Here is a 19,907-nt window from a genome sequence, read left to right as displayed (position 1 = left end):
TGCATAATTAAAATTAACCTTTATTACTCCAAAACCAGATGCCAAATATGCAGTATATTTCTGTTTCTGTTGGCATATTTCTAAAATACATGTACAACTCTTAAGTAGTCAGCCTAGACATTTTGTATACTGTTTTATAACATTTGGAAGTTCTCCCACGCAGGGTGGGATGTCACTATAGTAAGCTGACAAAAACAGGCAAAAAGAAAATTACTCTGGTTGTGAAAGGAGAAAAAAATGCATGTGCTTCTACTAAAAAACTAGGTTATAATCAAGCATTACACTCAGAAAATTCTAAAATACTGTTACTTCTAGTTTTAGGTGTAGCTACCAGTTTCCACTCACATTTATTGGCACCAGCCCAACTATTTTCATGTCCAAGTATGGTAACGTTCAACATTAATATGCTAAAACAAGCCCTCTTTGCAACACAAGCATATAGTTCCACAAGGCTACAACTGATTGTGCAGAAAGATTATGATCAAGATGTGTTATTCATAAAAACCAGTTCCATGAGATCTAAAGAATACTGGCATATAATTGCTAGCAATCACTTCAACTTGATTGGAAACTGCTTTTGTTTTTGAAATCTTTTCCTTATTTTCTTAGAATTTCCAGAGGTTTCTGTAAGGGTTGAAAGAAAAGGTTTTATTTCTCTACTTCTACTGTAGAACAGAACTGGGAATGTTATTTGAAACAGCACGTGCTTCAAACATTTTCTGAACTACTCTTTAGTAAGCAACATTGCCCTCTTTGAAGAAATTATCTGTTGGATTATCAAACACCCATACATAGTATTAGTAGAAACTAATTGTGTAGAATCTTCAACAGTGTAAAAGCACTGTCATCAAAGCACTGTCATCCATTTACTGCAGTAATAAAATTTTAAGAATCTTGTCAGCAGCACATCAGAGATCACAGGTACTTCTCTTATCCCTGCCATGGTTCTGCCCCAAACATGGTCCAAAGAGGCTTAGACACATTTAGCCTGTTGGTTTTGCATTAAAATTTCTCTCCCAGCCATACACGTGTGTATTTTAACCCCAAGAGTACTGAAGCACGACCACTGATGTTTCTGTCTAACGTGGTGCTCCCACAATGCAGCTACTTCATTCGTAGAGATGTCTTGTTACATTTCTAAGTAAGAAGTCTTTAATAGTGGTCTCTAGCCTCAAACAGAGTATGAGCATTGGTTACACCACACACTACTGTTGTACATCTCTGCCACTCTCCAGAACACATTCCACACTGCATCACTTCAAACGCACACGTAGCAGCATGGCCCGGGATGCTGTGCCGAGACACACCAGTGTATCTGCACACCTTTCTTCTCAGCTTCAACACATCTGATTGAACCAAAACGCTAAATTCAACCCTGAGATTTAGCCTTCTGAATAACTTCTTGTGCGAAGAGTATCGGGAACAGAGGATGAGAAACTAGCTTTATTTTGTGTCTTTTTCTGACGAGACACAACAAATAGATGAGTTAACAGAAGCTCACAAGAGACAGACTAATATTAAGTGACACTAATGCCATACACACATCAGGAAGAGAAAAAAAGGCTATGCTGCATAAGACTACTGCATTGCTAGATGTACATTCTTCAAATTATCAGTTACATATCCCAGAAGTTATCATCTTACTTCTAGTTTTTTCCCCTCCAGAACAATTTGGATTTCTTTGGCATCCAAAGTCTCATATTTCAATAAAGCTTCTGCTAAATTCTTGTGTTCTTTTGCATGAGTCTTCAGGATGTTCTTTGCTCGCTCATATGAGTCCTAGTATTAAAAACACGTAGAAGGAGAGTTTAAGATTTTAGAACAAAAACAACAGCAAGATTGCACTTTAAAAAATGTTTCCAGGAAATACAGCTTGAAACAAACATTAAAGTTGTGCCTTATATATCATAGCTAGCACAGCTCCTGACTCACAGAGATTTAAAACTTAGCTGGCATAATTAACGAAAAACAACCAAACACTTTATGCCACCTATATTTTGCATAAGTAGGACTAAAAATAAAATCCTGAGACAAATCTTAGTATTTTTATATATGACTTAGAAAAGATTTCTAGATTTGAAAACTTCCTGATTTTTATAACAGGTATATTTAGTTTTGCATTATGAGTAGAACTACAGCATTTACAGATTATTCCTCAAAGGCTATTAAAACTCCAAGTATTATGCATTTTTAAAAAGCTGAAAGCTACCAGCTCCTGGAAGTTACCAGCTGCTGCAGTAGATGCACTCTGCCAGCATTACCAGCTTCAACCTGTAGTCCTGCATTGGTAGTTCTCACATGATCCAATCAGTTCAAAAACAACTACAGCAGAAGTTTAAACACTTAAATGTTATAAGTAATTTTCCTGCCTGTACCAAACTATTTCAGATTACCACAACAGTGATTGTGAAGTTCAGTGATTATCAGACGTTACAGATTTCTCTAAGCATCTGACACTGTTCCCTGTGAGGAACAGGATACTGAAGGCAACTCTTTGATCTGCTATGGCCATTCCTGTGATTCTATACAAAATTACAGTTATGGAAGATGAGAGTAACATAAAACATTCACATCTGTTCTAAAACAATTTACAGACCTACTTTTTCACCTACTAATTGAATAGGCAAAATACAAATGCTGATAAGAGGAAGTGTTAAAGAGTGTACTAAAGAACAGGACACCACCAACTTGATTCACACTACTTGTGCATGGCAATCACCAAGTTTTGATATGCACAGATTCAAAGTTGCAGCTACATTAAATACTTGGGAATACTTTCATCCACCTGTGTCTTTTCACCAGTATACATTGTAAGAACGAACAATCAAGAAAGCAGACATTCAACACATCTCAAAATAAATATATCAGTGGAGGGGGAGAGGCTTACCCGTAGAAGCGTCCTTACTTCCTGTTCGATTGCAGACTGGGTTTCAGGGCTGACTTTCCCCGTATCAGTGTAGGTCATAACACCAAGCTAAACAACAACAAAAACATCTTTATCTTGCCACTGTTGCAATACACATAAAACATTGGACAAGATTTATCACCTATTGCTTCTACATGCAAACAAATAAAATCAAGACTCAAATGCTTGCTGAAGTCCTTTCAGCAGAAGCAAAACAAGAAGCCTAGTCATCAACTGTGTAGTCACTGCAGAATTCTACTTCAACAGGTCACAGTACAGATCCTGATTAAGTGTTTTCTTACAGAAAAACCAAACCAAAATTGCTAAACTTGATGGGTAATAAACATGACTAAAGAAGCATCTAAAGAAAATTCAATGTTGTTACCCTCCTCACCCTCCCAAACCCAAGATTACCCTCAATTCCAAAATGTTTGGCTTTACAACTATTTTCTGAAGTCATTAGTAACTTTCAAGGCCATTTTGAAGTGAAAAGCCTGCAAGGTAATTATTAAACTGTCAAATACACAGGTTTTCCAGTTGAGCTTTCTACTGCAGGCCAGGTCAAAAGGCTTACTTTTTTTGTCAAAATACTTATGTTAGTTTCAGTGATCACTGACACCCACATAGGCTTTAATTACAGAACAGACCTTGCTTTGTTCCATATAAATATTAAAGGATTCATAACACTACCTTCTCACTCATTCCAAATCTCGTCACCATCAGTTTTGCAATTTTAGTAGCATTGTCAAAATCACTGGAAGCACCTAGAGAGCAAACAGATTTAAGTCACATTACTGAAACCAAGTTAAACATGCCAATCTACAGCCTTGATCCAAAACCTTTTTAACTACCGATCAGCTGACCTGTCGTGATGTGATCAGTTCCAAATATGAGCTCTTCTGCTACTCTTCCTCCCATACAGACATCCATCTGTGCAAGCAACTGGGATCTGGTTTCACTCCATCTGTCATTTTCTGGGAGCAAAGACACCTGTAAGATACAGAACTGCGGTCAGGTAACAAAAAAACCTGAAGAAATACTGAAGCAATCTCGAAAATATTCTTGCTTATATCCAAAGCAGATGCAAAGGCTTTTATGCAACACTTTAAATGCTCTGGGCCTCCTCCGTGTCTGTGTACTCATCAGGTTTGCTCGGAGGTTCTTAGTTTAACCACTGAAATAGCTTCCAACAGACCATGAGCACCACATCAAATTGAGCAACTTATACCTACCACCAGAAAAAACAGAACAATCTGTTCTCCTTATTCCCTACAATGAGCAGTCCTTCAGACAAAGTTTTGCTGTTGGGTGCTATTTTAACTGCAGCAGAATCAAACGTACATTTCTTCCCTTGTACATTTGAATTGTTATACAAGTGTATGCCCATTTATTTTGAAATGAAGGAAGAAAGCTTTCTATCACACAGAAAAGATGACCAGTGGGTTTTCCAAGAGATTGCTCATAACAGACTACAATATGCATTAACATAAAACACAACATACAGCATCATTGGTAAATTCCTTAACACCACCAAGCCAACATAAAAATAAAACTAAAGAAATACCAATAAAATAAATAAAATTTTAAAAATACACCAGTAGAATTAGATAGAGAAACACTCACATGTCCCAGTGTTGTTCCTCGTGTCATGATGGTGGCCTTGTTGATGGGCATTGCATCCTTAGTATAATACGCAATGATGGCATGCCCAGACTCATGGTAAGCAGTGATGGTTTTGTTTTTCTCATCAATTTCTACGCTTCTACGTTCAGGTCCTTGAACAGAGGAAAATGAAATTAACTTTTTTGTACAGCTTATCTCCACAATCCACACATTGCATATACTCAAACAGAGTACAAAGCAGCTGAGGAACAGCGTGCAAACAAAGGGAACTAACACTCATTAACAGTAAAATATTTACGAGTCAGATTTTAATGTCTAAAAATGGACCTCAATATACTCTACAGACAAGCTACTTTTAAAGGAATAGATTTAAGATGCAGTCTAAGCAACTGAGAAAATTCCATGTCTTTTCTCAAGCAAGAACAGATCAGATTTTTAGTGTTTTATGTCTCAGATGTTTAAGTTTTGTGCTATCACATGACGAGTTAGTTAAACAGAAGTTCCAGGTTTCTGGTCATTTATTTGCTCCTTTCCTTTATGAGTAAGTAGGGGAAAGATAAGAAATTAAGCCTGTGTCTCCCTCTGAGTTGAAGTACAAGATGCATTTTTGATTTTAAAAATAGTATCAAGTTTTTAAGAGTTTTACATACTGCTCTCAGGTCTCAAAAGCTTCTATTCAGAAATAACTAATAGGAGACTTATTTGTTTAAAAAAAAAAAAAAAGGAAAGAAAAAAACCCTGCCAAAACCATACCACCACAAACATAACAAAACAAAACAAAAAAAACCCACACCAAAACAACCCAGTGCAAAAAAAACCCCCAAAACAACCAAACAACAGCATAAAAATGTCTCTTTCCCTGTAAAAGTCTTAATCACACAAGAAGCCTCTGTGTAGTGTAATACGCACGAATGTCTTTTGCATAAAATCCTACCCATCAGAATTTTGTCCTTGGAGAATTCTAGTTCCTTCATGGTTACCATATCTTTTCCATCAACAGCTGCCTTCAGGGCAGCTTGATTTACAAGATTTTCAAGTTCTGCTCCTGAAAATCCTACTGTGCCTCGTGCAATAATTTCTGGATCAACAGCTGTGGGGGAAAAAAAAAACCCAAACAAATTTGTCATTAAGAGTCCATACCGCTCCCAAAATTGTAAGCAAGAATCATGTTCCATTAAAAAAAATGCATTAAACAAAAAATTTTCAGTTTTAGAAGAAATGAAGTCTAATTGTCAAGACACTATGAACTCCTGGGGACTAGGAAGAAACACTGCCTCAGAAAATCGTTACAACACTATGTATTAGACAATTTTTGTATTCTTTATTAAAGACACAAGGTAAAGCCATAACTGCCAATGTAATAAAGGGCGAACACATGAGGGGGCTGATCCAGTATAAAAACTGTTACATAAAAAGATACTGCAGTATTTACTTACATGGATCATACTTGATTTTATTAAGGTACCACTTCAGAATTTCCGTACGACCTCTCACATCAGGCTTGGGAACAGTAACTTGCATATCAAAGCGACCAGGACGTATTAGAGCACTAAAGGAAACAGCAATTTAGTACATTGGCTGAAAAATGCTGCAGTAAACTTACTAACATACCAAGGAAAAAAAATTCATTGCTATTTCTAAAAACACCTACAAAGATTATGTCTCTTGCATAGATGCAAAGAATATCTTTTTCTTATTTCCTTATAAAAAGACCGATGGAAGATGTTTATTGACAACATGCTTTAAAGGGCTTTTAGCATTTGAAAATTTTGCATTATGAACAAGGTATGCAGCTGGTCAAACTTTAAATGCTTATTTCTCCATTAACTCTGCAACATATTAAATACCAAAAACTGGTCATACACATCCTTTTTAAAAGGGAAAAACCTGAGCCATAACACTCTAATACCTGAAGATTATCAAAAGCAACTTTGTTGTTGTTGCAGGTGGGGTTTTTGCCTTTTAATATTTGCTCTGTAAAAATGATCAATGTATTATACTCACTTATCTAATGCTTCAGGGAAGTTTGTTGCACCAATAATAACAACACCTTCATTCGGTTTAAATCTGTGTGGATAAAAGGGTGAGAATTTTTTTTTTTGGACACAAAATTTACAATTTTGTCCATACTTCTGTTACTAGTTTCAGTGACTTCACTGGCCAGTCAAAAACATGTTTTCACACCACAACATATGATCCAAGAATGACCACACTGAACCCAGCAACTGTTTAAAAACATGCTCTGATCTGACTTGAACTTCTTCCTTTAGATATGTAACCAGGCTAAAAAAAAGGAGAAATCATTTAAAATAATTGCAGCTACTGTGCAACTACAACTCAGAAGCTTCTATATTCTTTACAACAGGGCCGTTAATGCAACTACTGGCAGTACTAGAAAGTAGTCATAAAAGCATATTAAATTTATATCCTTAAAATCGTTACAAAAACTTACATAAAACTTCAAAGCTGTCAAGGAGAAAAAGTTCATCCAAAATCCAAAATACCAGTCAGTCAAGCACCTTCTGTGCCCTCAGAATCCATATACTTACCCATCCATTTCAGCAAGAAGTTGATTAATGGTCTGCCTTGAATAGGGGTGCATTGGGGATTCAATTCTCTTCCCACCAACAGAGTCCAATTCATCAATAAATATAACACAAGGTGCATTTGCTTTTGCTTCCCCTGACAAAACGAAAACAGCAGAAGGGCGTTGAACCACACAAAGGAACAAACAGCATATCATATGTAATTTAAGATTCTACTATTTCTATTACTCTTGGGTTATAAAGTGTTCTATGCGACATCATCAGAAGTGTCTTGATTTTAGCTTAAAAAAAAATGTATTTTTGAAATGGAGAGACACAAAGAGAAGCAAGGTTCTTCATCTCTTCATCAGTTATTCTTATCATGTTACAGGAAATCACCAGTAAAATACATTAAGAAATTGTTGTATTTTGTATGAACTCCCTACCACAGTTTCTTTCATAGGCTTGGGTAGAGAACATTTGCCTATTAAATAAAACCAGTATGATATGTGACGGTTCTCAATGCTAACTTATTTTAATAGAACTTGCTTGTTATTTAACAGTGAAGGGCTCATACTCAAGTTTACAAGTATGAAACACACAAAATAAAAATGCAGCCATAAACTTAAAAACCACTGGTTGGTACATGCATGCCAAGATGCAACTCATTCACCCAGCCAGACATATCTGTAAAAATTATATCAATGTACCAGTCAGTCTTCTAAACTTCTAAAGTCAACAAAAGGAAATGCATTTTTAAGGTACTACACATATTACATTTTGCATCCCTTCCACATGTAGGAATCACGTTTCTTCTACAAATGCAAACTACTTTGTACATTGTACATATTTGACACTACCAATTTTCCATTTAAGAGAGAAGCTGGATATCCCTCTCTCCAATCATAGTGGCATACTTAAAATAGCCTCTTTTGTGAAAGTTATAAATCTAACCATTAATTTTGAAAGTTTCATTATAATGTCCTTTATTTTGAGCCTGTTGATGGGTGTGAAAAGGGAAATATCAGCTTATTGCTATACTGTGATACCATAAAGCTCTAATTCAGATAAATAAAAATATGAGAGAATTAAGAAGGTTAACACTATTTTTCATCTTAAAAATTTACAATTCAAAATTTACAACAATTTATGTATGACTAAGTTTATCATTTCAAATATTTCATTTAATTTATAGGACTTCACATTTCTAATTAAATTACTTTTTCTTTCTTGGACTGTTGTAACATCAGTTATCATCTTTGCTATAATTTCATCTGATGACTGGGAAAATTCTCCAGTTAAATGATGCTCACAGAATTCTAACATTTACTTACAGAAGTAAAGTTTTATTTATTAGCCTCGTACACTTTTACTTTCCAGTAACCAGAACTGCATCTAATCCAACCACATAAACACCACTGAATACTTAATCTCCCACATGAAAAGATTTCAAAACCACAAATATTTAACTTACTGAACAGGCTTCGGATGCGACTCGCTCCTACACCAACAAACATCTCATCAAACTCTGATCCAGACGCGTAATAAAACGGAACATCGGCTTCACCAGCTACAGCCCGTGCGAGAAGCGTTTTACCAGTACCAGGTGGTCCAACTAACAGAATACCTAAAAGACAAACAAAAAACCCAAACAACAAACCCACCAAATCCAGTCTTATTATATGGGTAGTTTCTTTCGTAATAAATAACGGCCAGTCTTCGCGAGCGAAGATCTGGGGAAGGTCTTTACACCTTCCAGCCTGCGCATTGGATTTTTTAGGTGAGACACAGTGTGCGCGGAACTGAGCCCACCCTTTAATCCTAAGGTTCATCTGCCGGGGCCAAGCGAGCTTGGACGGTGGCAGCGAGGTCCTCAGGACGTAGGTGGGTTGCCTTTAAGGGCTAACGAGCCCCACCTGCCCGGGAGTGGCCCTGACCGGGAATCGAACCCGGGTCTCAGCAGTGATAGCGCCGCGCCTTTACCACTAGACCACCAGGGACTCCAGTTTCTTTCGTACATTGGAACTATTTACACTTGGCTTCAAAAAGCTGTTAACATCCCATTTCAGATCCTGCTCATTACTTGCAGCCTGAAGGGGATTCCTGTAACAAACCTACATGCATTCTGATGCACATTTAAACACAAAGACTTGTAACACTATCAAATAGAAACAGAAACCTACAGTATTCTACAAAATTATGATGTTTAGCAGCTGACTCTCTAAGTGTTTTCTTCAAACTGACATTTTCCTGGCTGTTTCTGTGGAACTTTTTTTTTTAATTAAATCATTTCAAGTAATTGTCTTTAAACAGTGTAGAGCACTAACAAGAAACAGACTTATCAGGTTGACGTATTTCAGATTCACTTGGGACTTCCACTATGGTCAATCTTAATCATCCTTTTAAAAGAAAACATTTGTTTCTGAGCTGTCTAAAGCAGTTAGCAAGCACTAAAGGTGCTGAAAGCCGTAAGGAAGAAATAAAGGCTTTTTAAGAGTTCAGTTACATAACCCCTCCCCTTGCTTTACAGGGCAAAGAACTACGTTTATTAATTTAATAAATAAAGAAGGCACAGTAAATTTTGTCTAACTCCAAAATTTTCATTTGCATAATACATGAAAAAACCAGTAAGAAACTAGGCTGTAAATAAGTCACTCAGTATAGAACAAGCTATATAGCCATGGCTACATAGGTCTTTCACTTCTGCTGAGCAGCGGTTCTTACCTTTTGGAAGTTTACCTCCTAATACAGTAAACTTATGTGGGTTTTTCAGAAATTCCACAACTTCTTGCAATTCCTGTTTAGCTTCTTCAACCTACACATTAAAAACATGACACAAATATAAATAAGCATTTACAAAATACTGCATGATTTCCACAGTTGAGTAGAGATTAAGTCCCTAATTGCATATTGATCAAAAATACAAACAGAAGACAATAAAAAATATTTGTGTGGATACCAATTGTCCATGCATTTAATTCAACCTATCCTAGAACTGCTCATAGGAATAAGTACACATTAAACTTAGTAAAAATGAAGGAAAAACCCAACAGTTCAAGACCAGATCTGACCAACAAAATAAATACAAAATCAAAATTCTACCTCAAGATATTAGTCTAATTAATTAAAAAGACATTAATTCTATCTGTTTGTCCAAGGGGAAGGACAGGGGGAGGTCCTCATTTTGCCACTAACAGCCAAAGAACAATTAAATAGAAAAAATAAAGCTATCCCATAAGCAGTGACATGCCCACTTTTTTCTGGGATTCTCTGTATCTCCTATCCCAATATCAGAAAGAGATGGCACGAAGGGAGAAATGATCAAATGGCCTTATCTTCTTGTACAAATCAACTTCTGCAAATAATAGATTAACACGGATATTTATGGTCTGCCTTTTGCTATTCTAGCCTTTAAAAATGTCATTCAACAAGTAGAGAGTGCACCTTTTATAAGCTATTAAATGCCACAAAAATATAAAGTAGAACAAGAGTGGTTAAAGCCTTCCTTTATCATGAAGTGGCCAACATATACAAAGCTTCAGTTCATACAAAGAAATTTCTTGAACAGAGCAAGACATTCTTCAGACTCACAATAATTAGTTAAACAAGATCTTGCAGACATTTTACTTTTAATCTTACCCCTTTTACATGTTCGAAGGTGACATTTTTCAACTGGATTGGATCAACTGCTGCATCAAAGATACTTGATGTTCGAAAGCGTACTAAGAGCAAACAGCAGATGACAAACAACAAATTTACACAGAGTCATTTTATTCCAAGACTGAATTTTGCACTTGAACTCGTAAGACACCAAGACACCAGTTTGACACCTGCCCTTTTAAAAGGGCACGTGTCCATTTACAAGTGTCCGGCAAGAATAAGATTAATTTTTTAAAAAGTCTTTAAAATCTTTGCAATTAATTCAGTGATGTGCTTTTTAGTCACGTTTAGTACAGAAAACTGCAATCAGAAGCATGTACACAGCCAGAGCTTCCCCCTCAGTGTTTCTGCATATACTCTGACTTAATCTTGAGACCCAGGTGATAATTTAGCATCAAGTTGAGTATCTCCAGTCACATTAACTCAGACTTTTGATCTCTCCACTGTTTCCAATGGACTTCTTGAGATGACAATTTGACAATGCACGTTCCTAGTCGCTATAAACTAGGCTGTGATTGCAAATTCAAAAATCAAACCATTTTTCTTATAGCTGATCTAGGTAACACATCATCTAAATTGAAAGACAAATACATAATTGGTGAACACTCTGACTTCTCTGGTTCCATCTAACTGCTTCACAAAAAAAAAAAAAAAGTAATTATACTAACACAAAACTTATTTTGTCTTCATAAACGCTTTGTCACACTGTCATCTCAAAGGCTGTAGCCAGAAGCAGTAAATAAGTCTTTCATTAGTACACTGAAACATTATCCTAATACAATCATAATGTCGAAATATATTTCATTTATGCTAAACCTGCTGGAAGAAACAACACAAGTGCAACAGTGTGGGAAAAAAGTTAACTAACCAGCATCGGAAAAGGAACCTTTCCCAGGTAAAAATGACGAATATATAGCAAGATAAAAACAAAGAACGAAGAGAAAGAAAGAAAGCAAACGTGATCTTCTTAAGGAATCTGTAAAAGAAAACAAAAACATATTTAACCTGGGCTGAAATAAACTACTTGTTGATTGCAAAGACAAGATACATGAACTAAAACAACTTACCAAGTGTTTTTTGTAGGAATACCTGGGCTTTCAAAAAGCCTTCTGCAAAACCAGTTTTAAAAGCATCCTGGTGTGCCTCTGGGATGTTTTTTGTTTTCATTAGCGCATCTAAGTTTTCAACATCAATTCGTCGCTTTCTCAGGATAAAGCCCTGAAATATTTTCCAAAGCACTCACTGTTAGTATACACTAAGCTTTGACACACAGTTAACTTACCACCTAGTTAGCATGGGGGATGGGGAAAAATGTAAATCACAAAACCATATAATTCAGATGCTATAGGGTTAGTTAGATGATACAGAGCAGTAGCTCGAGTGTGGAATCCCCACGGTTTGAGCAGGGGCACCCTCATTTTTGCTGAGCAAATCAGTTTCAGAGCTCTCTCAGATCCCAGTTCCAAACAGAAAACAGCCTAAGGCAGATCTGTACACAACCAGCTTTGTTCACTGGACTTAGTGGAAGTTATTAGCTTAAGCTTTTTGCTTTATTTCCAATTGCAAGGTTTCTTTGTAAGTTTAGTTTTAATGGAGCTTAAACAAACATATCTCATGTGCCCTATCAAATTTACAAGCAGCACTGCATGGAGCTAGCTCTGGTTTATCTTCATCCACAGCATACCTAATCCACCGATGAAATAAGCCACATATGCCAAAAAGAAGGGAAGAGGTCAAAGATAATTTACACACCCAATAAGATCAAAGGCCTTAATTAGCCCAACTTCCATACCACCAATTAGAAGCAAAGAGTACCTAGGTAAACTTGGTTTCATTATCTGTTGACTTGAAAACATTCTGGAATATTAAACTAGCTGTACTTCTGTTCAAAGAAATAATTAATTTATCTCAAAGCTATTTTTAACAAAGCCACAGAAACAGAATACAAAAGGTTTTATTTCTAGAGTTTAAAACCATATATATACTCTGAAACTATTTACCTAAATATTCAAATCATTTTTGTACTGGTGATATAGGAGGCAAATATGTGAATTAATAAGAAAATAACATCTGTTTCCATTAGCTCAAGTTTCAGAATTAAGAAATTCTTTCATACTAATGAAAGAAAATACCCCTGGTAAATTATGAAGGTTCATTCAAGAAAAAGAGGTGGTCTGAATAAGCCCCAAACAACTTCATAATGTTACTCGTATTTACCTTCAAAAGTGAAGAAAGTGAACTCTTTGGTTCTGTGAATTGTTCAGATGTTGACTGCAGACGTCTTGCTCTTGATCTCAAAGTCTTAAAGTTCCGTGACTGTATGTAAACTTCAAGTAGTAAGAATAAATGAAAGTTAAAACCTACTCATTACTCCCACCATTTAAAAAAAAAAAAAAGTCTAAAAAATGTCAGAAACTCTTATATGAAAGAATACAGAATATAATCTTCCCAACATATCCACTGTACTGTAAATGGATAGTCAGGTAATCACACACCATATTTGTAATCTGAACTTGCATACAACCTGCTTAATGTTTCACATAAAATTTTATGTTAAAATAATCAGGAGCTCATGTTGTGAATTATAGATTGCCCAACTCAGGGAACAGGAGGCATGCAGCTGAATTAAATCCAGGCAGGCTAACAAACATGGAGCATTCGGAAGCAAATCCAGAAGGATGAGAATAAAGCCTTATCTACAAGCTCAGCTGATAAGGCGCCCTGAGGAGATCTGGAAGGGCTTAAGTGTGCTGTTACCTTAGAAACTGCCAAAGGAAATGAAATCATTTAATCACAGCGATCTTATAGCACTGTATGTCATCCCCTATCACATCAGAAACCTTGTGATGGAAAAAAGCCAAGAATATTTCTTTCACTTAAAATAAACACCAATGCCAGTCGATTATATAGTTTTCACTAAGCATTTTGTTATACTAGAACAGAACCAGATAAAAAGAACTTCTGCAGCTGATCTTTGACCCCTGCTCAAAAAAGGTTCACTTCAACACTTGATCAGGCAGCTCTGGAGTACTTTAAACCAACCACCAAAGCCCTCAGAAAGCTTAACTGGATGAGTACTGGATTCAACATATTATTGATTCAAAAATAGTCAGTTCATCTATGATCTTTAAGAATACAATCCACAAATACTGACATCTTGAAACAAGATTCTATGGTAACACAATGTTTACTAACTTGATTCTGGAAACATACTACTCAAATGCAAAAATAACTTCATGACCTGAAGTGTTAATATCACATAAAATTCCTCCTGGAGCTTACTGGTATTTCCTGAGTGATGCCTCTACAACAAATGTAAAAACCCTTTCCCAGACTAGAAAAGTACTATAGAGATTAAAAACAATGTAGTTTATTGCTTTATACCTGGCCAACACCGAACATCTGAACAGAAATTTTGGAGGGGATTGGGATGTTGTCTGTACAAACAAGATGAGCGTAAAACACTGAAAACATCCACGAAACCTGTAAAAAGATACAGCAAAGTGTAAATACACCCTATTTTAAATGGTAACTCAGTATTACTTCTTGCATAGTTTGGGGTTTTTTTCCTTTCTTAAATACTACAGTCCTTCAGGCATCTTTAATCAAACAAACTACCAGAACATCTATCAAAGCTTTGAAGCACATGCAACTATTTTGTTCACTTTCAGGCAATTGTCTCTGGGCTATTTTTTGTTTATATCTCATATCACAATGCAATTTAATACTTTTTCTCTAATAGCTGCCCTAGGGTATTATTCTTCACACTCTTTCTCTCTATTGCTATACTATATAGGCAGTATCTCAAATGTCAGCTCTAAGCTTCTTTTTCTAATACATTCTTCAGCAGGTGTTAGCACTCTACAATGGCCCTTACTTCCTGCATTTTAGACTAATTCCAATAAAAAATCTTTAACTGTAAGGAACCATTCTTGGTTTATTTCAGACACAAAATACTCTGTATGGACTGTTAATAGTTCACACCCTGAATTCCTTTCTAATTAATGTCTTTGCACGACGTTGCTTCAAGCGAAAAAGAGATCATCAATGTAAACTGGAGATGTTTGTGACCCTGTTGAATTAGCAGATTAGCAAAATCTAACGTCTTGGTGAAACAAACTGGTGGAAAAACTCACAGCTCAGGTTCATCATTAAAAGGCATGCACTTGTACTACCAGCTGACTTCAGACAAATTCAACAGTAGACAATTTGAAATCTTAAAAAACAGTTCCAAAAACCGAGCTGAATTTTTCTGAAATTCCCAAGTTTCAAAAACACCACTCTAAAGAAAATCTATATAAAACTAAAAATACATTACTATTATTTTAATAAATATGCTTTTAAACAATGAATTATCTACAGCAAAAGAGATTAAACTAAAGAATATCTGTTTTCACTTTAATAATTTAACTCCCACCAATTCTAATAAGCATTTCATTCAAACATACCATGCTTATTTTCAAAGAAGGACTGAGCAGAGACGTACGACGTGTGCCACTGTGAAGAGATTTTGTTTTCTGCACAGTAGCCAGGAAGTAACCTGTTCACCAACTCTTTGAACTGGTTAGGTTTCAAATCAGACAATCCCAGGTCTCTTAAATTTTTAACTAAAGACTGAAAAATAGAAATTAGTGTTTAAAATTCACATAAGATTACATTAGGGAAAAAAACTCTCAGTAGCATCAAAAGCAAATACAGATTCACATACAGACAAAGTAAAAAAATAAAGAAACAAAAATGGAATCACAACAGAGCAATAAACAGTACAATCCATGCTGACTTCCAAAGTTCTGCAGTTAGTGAGACACTCAGCGTTTTTCCTCCAAAAATTTCCTTAGTTATAAAACTTGTTGAAATAAATGAGTTGAAAGAGAAGTGGCAAGATCTGATACTACTTTGCACTTCCTGTGTTTCAATTTTCAATGTCAAGAACAAGGAATACCTAATAATAATAAAAGACATTTTAATTGAAAAATAAAAAACTATGCAAATATGCTATTTAATCTCTCAAACCTTCAAGGTATCTTAAATTACAGTCCATTTTCTTACAAGCAATAATGAAAAACCTTGTTAGAACTTAGAGTGAAAAGACAACATGGGGTTTATTAAAAGTTCTTGTTACGTTGACAGAGAAAAACTGAAGCTGAAAGTGAAAACAAATTCCTTCATCATTTGTAAATTACTGAGACAAGTACCAGCTTTGTTTCTTAGTGAAATACTGCAATTTTTGTAGAATCCTTACTGATGAAGAACTGACTGACTGCTGTTCTGTCAAAAAGTTACATTCTACATAATAAACATTCTCTTTAGTTTTAGTCACATTATTTTATAAACCAGTTGAGTATTAAATTCACTTAAACGGTTATTATTCAGATTTAATTTAGGTAAAAGTAAAAATCACTTTTTCTAAAGCTTTTTAGTACCTCGGTCTTCTGAGGATCGTGCTCCGGGGAGGTGTCCCTCTGGACAGGCTGTATGGATGCTTTGCTGGCAGTAGTAGTGGAGCTTTTTGGTGAATGAAAGGCATTGATAAGGTGACTCAGAGGAACAGTAGCCTTGGGGAAAAAAAAATCAGATAATGATTTAACCTTGTTTAAACTATTTAATCATATTTCTATTCCAAACCCTGACTTCTAATTGTGGACCTTGTACACTGCCTTTTAACTGAGGACTTCAGCTTCAACACCACAGTGTTAGCTGATATCTCTAGTTAAAGGGGAAAAAAAGAAAGTTTAAATGCACATGACAGATTAGAAGCTCACAAAGCCAGGAAGAGGAAAGAAAAAACAAAATGGGTTGTATTTCCTGGTTTCCAAACACAGGTTTAGTTTAAATAAAGCCACTAGGTTTGCAAATACACTAGCAGATACATTTCATCAACACTTAGGACATGCAAAGACTGCCTTCAATGTGTAGTTACAAAAAAAACAAGAGACCCCCATCCAGCTGGTTCCCCTTGAAACAACTTGAACAGAAAGCTCAGTGGCTGCTTTTGAACACCCTTAAATCATGAGGCTTAATAAACGTTTTACTAATTCAGAGAACACTTTTCTTAAGTACTATTGATTCCTGTATTGTTTTCCAAACAGCACCTATTTTTATCTATAAAGTAATGCTTTCATAAATTGAAATATCTGTACTTTTCCTGCATTATAAGAGCTATTTCCAAAAACTGCCTTTATGTTTTCTTTCTTGGGAGCTCACTTTAACAACACACCTAATACACACAGACAGTCAAATCTGCAGTTCAGCAGCTCTCAGCTGACTCCACCTCATGAATCAGTACAGAAGCCCAAGTGCATCACTTATCAGGGCTCCTCCTCTAGCACATGATCACATCTCTTGTGAATATACGGTACAAATAATTTCAACACTTCCAAAGTCTCAGTACCTATCACTGAAATGAGCTGAGGTGCAGCTGTGGCTGCTGGAATGATACCTGACCGAAGTTTAATCAGGTATGTCTGTGAATGTCCTTCTGCAAGAACTTTCATCTCTGTGTTGACTAGAGAGACGGTGCTGTGAGACATGAAAACTGCCTCATAAGTAATTGTCCAAAGTTATAATTAAACCATAAAGTGTCCAGAGATCAGAGCCAACACCCCGACCACTAACTTCCCTCCTGCGTTTCCCACTATGGTGAAATTAATTACATAGTCTTAGAAACGTACAAATTCTTCCACTTCACTACACTAACAAAGGCTATTAACACATTCTCCACAACTGAAAACAACAATCAAATAAAATAAATGTGGAATAAAACCATCACATACTAATCCCTCTAACACAAAACATAAAAGTAAAGCCACTGGTTCAGATCAAAGTCCACAAAACCCACCAGTGCCATCAAACTCACTGTCTAATAACAGATGCCTTCGCGACTGCATTCAGACTGTTCTATATAACAAATTATTAACGGGGTTTTTCTCCACTAACGCTCTACGTCGTTTCTTTTCGGTTTTCGCAACAACTCATGACAATTATCAGCACCATTTAATTTGAGCTGTAATAACACACACCACCAGCCTTCGTTTCTAGTACAGACACTAAAAAGCGCCATCTCCGGTTGTTTCGTCATTTCAGAAGGCTTTTACTCTTCACAAGCTTTTACTGTACCTCTCTCTCTCTCTCTCCATTTACTTTTTCCCAGGTGAGGGATCCCAGACCCCCACCCGCTCCTCTGCCCGCACAAAATTCCTCGGAGCGCGGCTCCTCCAGCCGAGCCCCGCAGCCCCCGGGCCTTCCGAGCGCCGCCCGCCGGAGCGCGGGCCCCGCACCGGGCCGGGGCCGCCCCGCCAGCCCCTCACCTGCGGCTGCACGGTCGAGAAGGAGAACATCGTCCCGCCGGGCACGCCGGGCAGCGGCGCCTCCCCCGCCGCCCAGCCGAGCGGAGCGGAGCCGAGCGAGCCGAGGCGCGGGAGCCGCCGGGAGCAGGAGCGGCCCCGCTGCGGGAAATGTCCGCCCGCGGCCGCGCTGACCGGCCCGCCCCCCCGGAAGCGGCGCGCGGGAACAGCTTCCGGGCCGCCGCTTGGAACGGGCCCCTCGCGGGCTGCGCTCGGCGGGAGCCCCTCCAGCGCCAAAAACACTCTGGGGGCAAGGGGGGTAAGAGCGTGCCGCGCCCGTAGAAGAATTTTACACGTTAAATTATGTATGGTTACCGAGCAAGTTGTGTTTCTTTAAAAAGGGAGCCTGTGCAGCGGTGGGGGGAAATATTAGGGCTTAATCAACCATAAGGGAGATTTAATCCGTGAAACGGATAGCGGCTAACAAGCAAGCTCTGTGCCCGTGTCTTGGAAGAAAATTAGGGCTTGGCATGCTTTGATGCGCTCAGACCTGGGGGAGGAAATTAGCGTGGCTTGGGAAGAGGGATGTACCACTGATAATGAAAGAACGCGGAAGTTATGGGCAACCAGGACATCTGGCGGGACTCCTAAGATAAGGAAGAAACTAATAAAACTAACTCGGTAATTGTGCTGAAATTCAGCTCCAAGTGGGTAAAAGGTAATTCTGGTAAGGGCATCCCTGACCACTGACCCACAGACCACTGACCCAAGTAATCGCCCCTCCAGACCCAAAAGAAACTGAGCATGGGGACTAATAAGCATGAGAAGTGAGAGAATCATTAATCAGTATAAGATAAAATACTAATTAATACGAGAACTATGTAACTTGTAAGTGATGAACACTAATTCCTTTGCTAAAATGTAAAAAGTTTTGATAACGATGTACATGTTTTGTGGAGGTATCCCCATGTACCTTCAGCACTGATTAAAGTAATGTTGACTTTCTAACCCAGCAAACTAGTTTAGAGTTTATTTCCCATTTTTTCGGTGACAGAATCAGTACCCCCATACTGTTACTTGCATTCAGTTAAGATGGATCTACATGAGGCAGAATTTGGTCTTTGATATTTTTCCTTTCTTGTGCATTTTTTTTCCATGTTCTGTCCAATTATTTTGGGGGTTTACAACCGTTTCCTTTCTTTCACCTGATCACTGTTCCTCACTGAAAGTGCTATCCCACACCAGGTTACACTGATCTAGATGAGCACAGCCACAGCGCTGCTTCCCCCTGCCTTCCTGTACATCTCCTCTGTTTTCCACTACCACTCTCCTGATCCCAATCATGTGGCTCAGCTTGCTGATTTGGCAGAAACCTCACCCGGCAACAGCAAAAAAACCTAAGCGTTGATGAACATTTACCTGGATCCACCCCATGAAGCAGTTTGCCACGTAGCTGTGCAACGACTCGGTGGTGCCTTGAGGGGAAAGGAGAGAAGGCGTAGGCCCTCTTTCGGAGGAGCTCAGGCTGTGCCAGAATATGAGCTGCCTGATGCAGTTTCACAGCTGGCATCACCTGCTATTGGCACAGGATACCAGCACAAGGAGAAATCCCTCCTGCTCTCACCTGGGCTTCTCTGCTGCCATCAGGGGCAGTGAGATACAGCTAAACTAACGTTAAATGACACAGGCCACGATAGACTGTATTTAATACCATTACAGAAAGCTAATTGAAAACATTTTCTACATCTGCTCATTAAATTGCTTGTATTGCTGGAATCTGTGGGATAGCAGCTCTCCTTCACAAGTACATGGCCTCCTTGTGCAGTATCACAGTATAAGTGATGTGTCAGAGCAAAACAAGGGCCTGTTGACTAATCTACTGTGTTTACTAATACAGACCCCCAGTTCTGC

General features: G+C 37.6%; 1 protein-coding gene across 1 annotated transcript; it reads right to left on the bottom strand.

Moving 5' to 3' along the window:
* YME1L1 (YME1 like 1 ATPase) lies at positions 1-18,191 on the bottom strand. The gene is made up of 19 exons (XM_050314827.1): positions 18,021-18,191; positions 16,137-16,268; positions 15,162-15,327; positions 14,098-14,196; positions 12,931-13,040; positions 11,781-11,931; positions 11,582-11,689; positions 10,693-10,775; positions 9,778-9,868; positions 8,528-8,680; positions 7,078-7,210; positions 6,533-6,595; positions 5,965-6,077; positions 5,463-5,618; positions 4,529-4,680; positions 3,769-3,895; positions 3,596-3,669; positions 2,888-2,974; positions 1-1,779 (listed from the first exon to the last, which is right to left on the bottom strand). The coding sequence occupies exons 1-19, from the start codon at positions 18,048-18,050 to the stop codon at positions 1,636-1,638; spliced, it is 2,172 nt and encodes a 723-aa protein (XP_050170784.1). The 5' UTR covers positions 18,051-18,191; the 3' UTR covers positions 1-1,635.
* Between the last annotated feature and the right edge of the window lie 1,716 nt (positions 18,192-19,907).

The sequence above is a fragment of the Myiozetetes cayanensis genome, unplaced genomic scaffold, assembly GCF_022539395.1.
Source record: "Myiozetetes cayanensis isolate MyiCay16 unplaced genomic scaffold, myiCay2020 scf1, whole genome shotgun sequence".
Lineage (NCBI taxonomy): Eukaryota > Metazoa > Chordata > Aves > Passeriformes > Tyrannidae > Myiozetetes > Myiozetetes cayanensis.
This window is presented reverse-complemented; position numbering and strand designations above follow the sequence as displayed.